Below are 10,075 nucleotides of genomic sequence, written 5' to 3'. Positions count from 1 at the left end.
CAATAACATATATATATAAATATATGCACATGTATATAAATGTGTGTGTATATATGTGTATAAGAGCACCTTCAGAAAAGTAATAACTACCTAAATAAATAAATATATCCAAGATTTTTTGGATTAAAAAAAGAGCTTGTTTTTAACTTAAAATGTTAGTTAATAAACATTTTAAAAGATTAGACAGATTTACTTGAATGTCTGCAGCATAAATTTAACATACCAAATAACCAATAATTCTAAGGTGGCAATAGTTAAAGTTTTATCAATGAGTCAATCACATCATTTATGTAGGCAAAAATTGGCTATGTTATTAGCCATCTCTTAAGTTAATTCTGGTTCTCAGAGCTTTAAATCTTCAAGTAATACGATGTTGTAAATTGAATGATGGGACCCCAGTTTCCAACATCAGCAGTCTTTCCTGATTTTCAGATAATCTAGAGCTATAGGTCATTGTTATTGCTGGGCAGTATTCCATGTTATGGATGTACCACATTTTGTGTAATTATTCACCTATTGAATGACATTATGTGATGGTTTCAGTTTGGGGCTATTACAAATAAACAGGTATGTGTATATTTTCATATGAACACATGTTTGTTTTCATTTCTCAGGGGTAAACGCTCCAAAGCATAATTGCTAGGTAGTACGTAAAACACCAATTTTAATATCAACGCTTCTTCAAAATTTAAAATCACCGCAGGCTTGTAGGGTATACCTATTGGTTGGGTGATGATGCATGGACGGGATGGTAACTATGGCAATGAAACGATGTATGATAGAATGAATGTAAAACGAATGTTCTCCCATGTAATCTATTACACAATTCACAATAAAACATTTATTTAAAAAAAAAAAATTTAAACCACCTTCAGTCTCCACCCTCATTGACTTGGTTTTTCTAATTTAACAAATTTTCTTCTTAAGGTTAGCCTTTCCTCAACCCTTAGGGCCATGCACTGTACTAAGTATTTTAAGCACATTATCCTGTGTGATCCTTGAATCAATGATGAGTTAAAAACTAATATTATTCCTATTTTACAAAAGGAAACAGACATAAAAGAGAGTTGGGAACAGATTTTTTTTTTTTTTTTGGTCACAATCCAAAATGTGAAGGAATCAGATTAAAGGTTGCCTCTCAGAATTTCCAATTCCTATCATGTAAGTGATGATACGTAGATAATGAGTGTATTATCTATGTACATCCAGCCAAAAACTAACTAAGCTAGTCAATACTTAACACAAATACAAATAATACAAAATATAGCTTTTTTACTTTTTTAAAATATGAAATACATTCATTATATAGATAATATTATCAAGGCTCTTTAGGCAGTGCTAATGATTAAGCACTCCTCTATGAGGAAAAGGTTAGTAGTTCAAACCCACCCAGCATCACATGGTACTGTAGACAGGTCTAGTGATCAGCATCCTAAAGGTCACATCCTTGAAAACTCCACAGAACAATTCCACTCTGCACAGAAGTGGGCATCATGAGTTGGAATCAACTTAACAGCAACTAACACCAAGAACACCATAGAGTGGAACTCCAGTCGGTCATTAAAAATGATATCAAACAATACTAAATGGCACACAATTTCATAACAGAGTACTCATAAAATAATATACCCACAAAACAGTTGAAAAACATGAATAATATGTCACTTAAAAATACATTTATATACATGATCCTTACTTGTAGCTGAATTGAAGGGTGCCGAAGACCTTCAACAATAGGAGAAAATCTGTCAATTTTTCTTTCTTCTCCAGATGACGTTAAAGCCTCTAAAACTTCCTCAAGGCTTTTGAAAAAATTTAATCCATTAATTAAATTGCAAGCAGTAACACAACTACCAGAATACTATTACTTTTTGTACTAGAGAAGTGAACTGTTGTTGTTGTTGTTATGTGCCGTGGAGTCGGTTCCGACTCATAGCGACCCTGCACAGGGTTTCCGAGGCTGTTAATCTTTACAGGAGCAGAACGCCTCATCTTTCTCCCGCAGAACCGCTGGTAGTTTCGAACTGCTGACCATACGGTTCGCAGCCCGATTCGTAACCACTACGCTACCAGAGCTCCTTAGAGAAGTAAACTACACATAACTAAATCAGTAACATTTTAGAAGTAGCTTCCAGAGCACATAACATGGACACCTCTCTACTGTGAGCAATTTATACATATAATTTCATTTACTCCATTTAACTCATTTAAATCTCACAATCCTATGAGAATGTTTATTATCAAGCATTTATATAGTGTTTACCACATGCTACCATTACTTCAATTATTTTACAAATATTAACTCATTTTAACTGTATAACAACTCTATCATATGGGTACTATTATGATGCCATATTATAGATGAGGAAACCAAGGTGGAAAAAACTTAAGCAATTTGGTCAAGGGCCCATATCCATTAAATGGTACAACAAGGATTTGAAACCAGATACAATCTATGTAGTAAGCACTATCAAAATACTCTTAAGCACTACATTCTACTGCCCAAGTTAAAGTAAATGAAGTTGTGATAGCAAAAAAAAAAAAAAAAAAAACTAATGAGGTATTATAAAATATAATAATAACACAAAATTTATATTTGAAAGAATATTTCTTAACTATTCTCATAGTTCATACTGTGAGGCAAAAGCTTTTTTAGATGTTGTGAAGTGTTATATGTTCTTTATGTTAAAAGCGACCCTGTTCAGGGTTTCCGAGGCTGTAAATCTTTACGGGAGCAGAATGCCTCATCTTTCTCCCGCGGAACAGCTGGTAGTTTCGAACTGCTGACCTTAAGGTTCGCAGACCAATTTTTAACCATTACGCTACCAGAGTAACAGGCATTACTCAGTGTAAAAATGCATTATCCTATAAATAATCTTGAATAACTACATTATATTCATGGCATTATTAATCCAACTATCTCCTAACATCTACAAAATATGGTTTTGAATGGTTTAGAAATAACAGGATTATGAAGTACTTAGCATTCTACAGATGCTCTTAGTGATCATAGGATAAAATTTTAAATGTAATTTAAGTTATAAAAGTATCTCTTCTGAAGACAAGAAATAATAATATAGAGGAAGAAAAAGATAGATCAAGTAAGAGAGGAAAATAAAAGAGGAAGAATAGGGGTGAGGAAGAGGGAAGGGAAGGAAAAGAGCTAAGGAGAAGGGAGCAAAGACAAGAGAAAAGCAGGAGGGAAACGAGGGAGGGGTAAAGGACAGAGAAGAGAATAGAGGAGAAAGGGACTGGGAAGAGCACATGAATGTGTCCTCTGTGTTAACACTAAATTCACTCTTAAGCTTCTATACCAAAATTCATATGGACAGCCTTTTTAAAATGAGAAAAGTAACGGTGTTGAAGATATGCACCTGGCCTTGTATTCTCAGGATTGTAACTGAGTATGGGTAAGTCTCTTCTGTGGACACAAGTTATAGGTACATATCAGCTCAGAGTAGAACCCATGACTCTCAAATTGACTGTTGTTGTTAAGTGACGTCAAGTCACTTTTGACTCATACTGACCCTGTACAGGAGCAGCTGGTAGGTTTGAACTGCCGACCTTGTAGTTAGCTGTGAAGTGCTTATTCTATAGCACCACACCAGGACTCTAGCAGGATGACTACAGGGCTGAATATAAGAGGTGCCACATACAAAGCTCTGTCTACCCTTTTATGAGAAAGATACTGCTGGTATGGTGCTGCAGGTTAATGCGCTGCAGTTAATGCACTGGGCTGCAAGGTCAGTTTGAATGGCAAGGTCAGTGGTTCAAGATCATCAGCAGCTCCTCGATCTTTACACAAGGTCACCATGAACTGGAACTAACTTGACAGCACTTACCAACAACATTCTTTCACTTGCTTAAGTTTTGATGATTCTATAAGGTTCCTGAGTGGTACAAGGGGTTTGTGAATGGTTGAAAGATGGTGATTCAAGCCCACCTATTGGTAACACAGAAGAAAGGCCTGCTGATCTGCTTCCATAAAGATCACAGCAAAAAACACATGGAACAGTTCTACTCTGTACCTAATGGGTTTCACAGGAGTTGGGTTGGATGCAACAGCTTTATCCTTTTAAAAAGGGTTGTCTAAATAATTTTTTAATGTTTCCCTATAATTAGAACAAAAGCCCTGGTGTGGCACTGTAGGATAAGCCTGAATTGCTACGCACAAGGTCAGTGGTTCAAACCCACCAACTGCTTTGCGGAGAAAAATGAGACTTTCTGCTCCAGTAAAGATTTAGTCTTGGAAACGCTAAACAGGGTCACTATGAATCAGAACCGACTTGATGGCATTTAACAACAACAATTATAACAGAAATCTTTAACAACAAAAAAGATCTTTCCATATAATTATGCTTTAATATGCACGTAAGTAGGGAGCGCAGTGGTTCCATACAGTAAGCACTGGACTGTGAAACATAAGGTTCATGATTCGAGCCCGCCAGCTACTCTGCCAAGAAAGACGAGGCTCTCTGCTCCCACAAAAATTTAAAGTCTGAGACATTCTATACAGGGTTGCTAGCAGTCACTACGGACAGCACTAAACAGCAACAATGCACGGAAGTGGTCTTTTTGTCGGGCAGTAGTAGAACTCTCACTTTCCACACTGGAGATCTGGGTTCAATTTCCATCCAGTGCACCTCAGACGCAGCCACTATGTATCTGTCAGCGAAGACTTGCACGTTATTATGATGCTGAACAGAATTCAGCAGAGCTGCCCCACTAAGGCATCTCTGAAATTCTACTAAGGAAAATCAGTCAATGAAAATCCTACAGATCATAATGATCCAGTCCTATTGTGCATGGGGCCACACGGGGCTAACGTCCTAACAAATGTGGTCAATGCCTTCAAAGCTTAGGGCCTGATATGTAATTTTTATTCAAGGACTAAATACCCACTGCCAGTAAAATATTATTACACATAATCACGTTGAAATTTTGCCTTATATATATATTTTAAATCAATTCTATCTAAAAATCACTCACATTAAAGAAAAACAAAATCCAAAACCTGTTTGTAGTATATGTTTCAAGGCCTTCATTTAGAATTTATGGTTTAAATATAACACAATTTAAAATCAACATGATGAAGAAATCACTTTGTCATAGATATATTTTACCATATCTAGTAAATGCAATAATTATTATTCAAATATTTTTGTTCAACCAATAATCTATCAGGAACCTAAATCTTCTGTTAAAATACACTTCAAAAGTTACTTAAGATAACTTCTAGTCTAGAAAGGTAACAAAAAACAGAGGCACACTATATTAAGTCATTACACAGTAGGAGAAATAAATTGTGAACACTCACATGCTTTCCTCCCCTACGATGCATATGGCAGAGAGCAGTTTAACCACATCTGTCATCATAACAGGATGCTCTGGATCAATGGCTTTGGTCAGCAAGGTCAGGCTCCTCTCTTCACTCATAATTCTTTCCAATCCATACTACGAAAATTTTGGAAATAAGAGGTTAAATGTTAAGAGTTAGTTAGAAAAATGGAACCCCGCAAAAATTTTAGTTTCTCAAGAAAATATCTGAAGGATACTACTTTTTTTTTTTTCACTTGTGTGTTGTTATGTGCCATGGAGTCGGTTCCGATTCATAGCGACCCTGTACAGGATTTCCGAGACTGTAAATCTTTACGGGAGCAGACAGCCTCATCTTTCTCCCGCAGAACAGCTGGTAGTTTCGAACTGCTGACCTTGTGGTTCACAGCCTGATTTGTAACCACTACGCTACCAGAGGCCCCCCCTTTTTTTTTTAATCATGTCTAAAAATATAAATAACAGGCGACACTTAAAAGTCCATAGAAGTATTCACCGTATATCAAGAATGCTGTAGAAGAACCAATCAACTGCAAATAACTCCACAGATGATTTTATTACAATGTGGCAGATAGTTGCTTAGAAAAGTAGCCAGCCGAAGAAAAGGAGAAACAGAAAAAAACAATGCAGTCACCCACAAGAACACCCAAAACAGACCAGACCCTGAGGACATAAAGATCTTCCAGGGATAGGAGGTTGGGAAACAAACAACTACCACAAATGAATGCACTGATATGCAAACCACAGGTATAATTTTAAATGCTTAAGCAACAGGAAAAATTATTTTTAATAAAATTAGCTCAATGCATCCAAAAATATAACTTTAACATGTAATCCATATAAAACATTTATTGATATTTGGCATCCTCTTTTTGCTAAGTACTCAAAAATCTAGGATATATTTTACACTTACCAAACAATCCCAACTAGCCACATTTCAAGAGCTCAACAGCCAATTTAGACAGAACCAAACAAACAGATATTAACATAGTTCACAAGTGTGCATAATGTGAAGGAGGATTTAAGTAAGTACCACGCAGAAATGGTCAAATGAATGCAGGTATTTTAATCAGCATAATATTTATCATCAGGAAGACAGTGGAGTTGCATCCACTGCATTATATAAGTGGGACAGTTTAGGATAAAATTTTAGATACTGCCAGTGTGAAGATAAAGAATTATGTTTATGATGGAATGTCTTGATTTAAAGATTTATATATCTTTTAGGAAGTTCTAATGTGGCACTGTAACTCTAACTCATAGTGACCATGTATAGGGTTTCCAAGGAGCACTGTAGTGTTAACGGCAAGGTTGACAGTTCAAATCCATTAGCCATTCCACAGAAACACTTACATAGGGTTGTAACTAACTCGATAGCACTTAACAACAAAAACACATCTCTTAAGAGATCGTTTACAACTTATAGAATATAAGTAATAAACAAGATGAATAGACAAACAGTACAATACTATTTGTTGTTAAAAATGCTTTCAAGTCGATTCTAGCTCTGTATAGGGTTTCTGAGGCTTGTAAATCTTTGTGGGAGCAAGAAGCTTCATCTTTCTCCCACGAAGAATCTGGTGGTCTCGAACCATTAACCTTGTGTTTAACAACCAGTGCTTATCCTACAGAGCCACAGTGCTCATGCAATGCCCCTTATCTACCTAGAAAATCCTTCCTAAGAATCAGGAAACAGCTGATTTTGTAAGTTATTTCTAAACACTAAAAATTTACCTTAATCCAAATTACACACCTCTGGACTCTGATTTAAACTCAAAATTAGTATGACACGTAAGCATCAAAACTGAATCAGTGACAAGCAGAGACCACATTGCTTTGAGTGTTAAGAAATCTTATTTATAATTCACCTGTCTTGTACATGGCATGTATGTAAAGATGTCTACACATTATGCTGAAATATTGTATTTACTATCAGCCACTATCTAAAGAACATATCAGGACAGTGGAGACAGTATACTCAGAAGGGCCAAGGACCGCAGAAAGATATTTTTGGAGCAAATTCTGCCTTTCTGGTGACAGGGGAAAGTTTATAGGTAGACAGCTAAATCAGCCAAGGAATGTTCACTTTTGTGATGCCCTGGGCTGTTTCATAACTAGAAACAAAGAATGGAAGCACAGGCATAAGGCCAGAGACTTCAATATGTCTGGATAATCTTTCCAGGGAATTGTCAGTGGCTTACAAAGTACCACTTAGATCCAATTCAGAAAGCCAATCAGTCAGTGATTACTAAGTACCAAAGGGCTGACTCTGTTCTAATATAGCTGAGGACTGATTAAACTTGTCTCCAGCATTTTCCTTTCATTCCCTCCCAAGTGATATTGCCTACCTTTCTCTCTGTCAAGCTCTCCAGCCTTAAACCATCACATGTGAAGGGTGGACTATAAGCAATCTCTGATTTCGTGCGTTTGAATATGATCTAGTGACCTCCCCCACAAAATCCATCATAGATAATATTTTCTGATTTCCTAGTGTGGAAAGATGTAGTGTTAAAATCAACCCAGATTACCACTACTTCATATCTGTAACTGAGGCTAGAAGTGCTGTATACTTATATAATATTACTCTCCTTCAATTCATTCAAACCCAAGGTAAAACAAACAAACAAACACCTCTGAGTCTAGAAGAAATAGTTAACTTACCAGTGCTGGCATTAACATCCATTAAATAAACAATACTTTGACAAACTCTGAGAAAGCTAAGGCTGTGTAGCTCTTGAATATCAAGTCAATATGATAAATGTTCTAAACTGAGGACCAATGCCAGGTTATATTTACATTCTCTATGAGGCCTATTATTACCTAACAAATGGAATTTCAAGCTATTGAAGATGTCTTATGCAGGAAAGGCTAATTTCCTAAATCCCTGTGTAGGATGCACAACCTCTGAACACATTACATGAATATAGCAATGAGTAACTATCGATAGTAAGCTAAGGCCAGTAGCAGACACAATGTGGCACACACTTAGTAAGTGGACACACACTTCAAAGCAATAAACAAAAATTAACTGACCAAATGAAGCTGCTGTTCTCATTACCTCCTAATTAAAGCAGATTAACTTCTTATTATTTTTCTACCACCAAGGTCTTCAAAATCTTCCAATTAGAAGTATCATTTAAGAAAATTTTGTGTTATAAGAAATTTACTTTGTATAATGTTGTCAAATTCCCTATATTTATTATATAACTAATTTTTGGTAGCAAATAAGATGCCGCTTTTTTTTTTTTTTTTTGCTTCTTAAAATCCATTTTGCATCATGGGATGAATTTTAAGATGGATCCTGGTGTGGAGCTGTAGGACCAGCACTGGACTGCAAACCATAAGGTCAGCAGTTCAAACCCAGCAGCTGCTCCTCAGAAACACTACTTTCACGAGTCAGAATCGACTAGACAGCATTTAGCAACAACATAGTCGGTTCCATACATTTTATACTTATTTTATTGTTGCTGAGCTCTGGTAGCGCAGTGGTTATGAATTGGGCTGCTAACCTCAAGGTCAGCAGTTCAAACCTACCAGCAGTTCCACGGGAGAAAGACGAGGCGTTCTGCTCGCATTAAGATTTACAACCTCGGAAACCCTGTGCAAGGTCGCTATAAGTTGGAACTGACTCCACGGTACTTAACAACAATAAGTGCCCTTCAGTTGGTTCTAACTCATAGTGACCATGTATAGGGTTTCCAAGGAGCAGCTGGTGGGGTTGAACTGCCAACCTTTTGGTTAGTAGTTCAGTGCTTATCCTACAGTGTCATTCCATACTTATTACTATTGCTGTTGCTTAAGTAAGTAAGCAAATACTTACTTATGGTGGTGGTGTGTTATCAAGTCTGTTTCAATTCATGGTGACCCTGTATAGGGTTTCCAAGGCTGTAAATCTTAACAGGAGAAGAAAGCCTCATCTTTCTCCTTCAGAGTGGCTGGAATATTCAAACTACTGACCTTGCGATTAGCAGCCCAGCTCATACAAGGACTCATAGATACAATCAAATTAAGTTTAGGGAAAGCAGTCTTGGAAAAAACTTTTACCAAAAATACCACATTTTATTGTTTAAGGTTCAGCTATTATAATGGTAATTCTAAGTATCAGTGGAGGCATAGTGAGTTACCTTGGGATGCTAACAACAAGGCCAGCAGTTCCAATCCACCAGCCACTAAGCAGGAGGAAAATGAGGCTTTCTGATCCCATAAAGATTTATAGCCTCAGAAAATCCTATACAGGGTCACTATGAGTCACAACCAACTTTATAACACACATCAGCAGCAGCACAGTCTGCAAGTGATGCAAACGGTTAACAGGTTTGGTTGTTCAAAGGTTGGAGGTTCAAGCCTACTCAGAGATGCCTTAAATTAAAGGCCTGTGGAACTAATTCTGAAAAAAAAATTGAAAGCCCTATGGAGTACAGTTCTACTCTTATACACTGGGGTCACCATGAACAAAATAAACTCAGCAGCCACTAATTTTACTGCTTTTAAGTACCAGTAACTTAGATTACCTTTTAGTATTCTTATTAGCAGAAGCAATACCAGCAAATGAAGATGGAAATATTTTATAACTCCATATATAAAAACTATAAACATAAATATGTTATTTTAAAAATAAGTTATATTTGTTTCAGTAGAAGAGAAATACCTATATGAAAAGTTTACTCTAATCCAAATGCAGTCCCAAACCAAATAGAAGTATTTTCTATATATCACCTAACTTTAACTTTGATATTCTTCT

General features: G+C 36.4%; 1 protein-coding gene across 3 annotated transcripts in view; it reads right to left on the bottom strand.

Annotated features, from left to right (window-relative positions):
• DIAPH3 (diaphanous-related formin 3) overlaps positions 1 to 10,075 on the bottom strand; it is a 727,649-nt gene that overhangs the window by 500,775 nt on the left and 216,799 nt on the right. For all 3 annotated transcript variants that reach the window (XM_006837594.1, XM_006837595.1, XM_006837596.1), the window contains 2 exons: positions 5,318 to 5,454; positions 1,697 to 1,802 (listed from right to left, as the gene is read on the bottom strand). In XM_006837594.1, coding sequence (XP_006837657.1) covers positions 1,697 to 1,802; positions 5,318 to 5,454 — 243 coding nt within the window. The remainder of the gene's footprint in view (positions 1 to 1,696; positions 1,803 to 5,317; positions 5,455 to 10,075) is intronic.

The sequence above is a fragment of the Chrysochloris asiatica genome, unplaced genomic scaffold, assembly GCF_000296735.1.
Source record: "Chrysochloris asiatica unplaced genomic scaffold, ChrAsi1.0 scaffold00022, whole genome shotgun sequence".
NCBI classification, from domain to species: Eukaryota; Metazoa; Chordata; class Mammalia; order Afrosoricida; family Chrysochloridae; genus Chrysochloris; species Chrysochloris asiatica.
The sequence above is the reverse complement of the archived record's forward strand: the minus strand, read 5'-3'. Positions and strand labels throughout refer to the sequence as shown.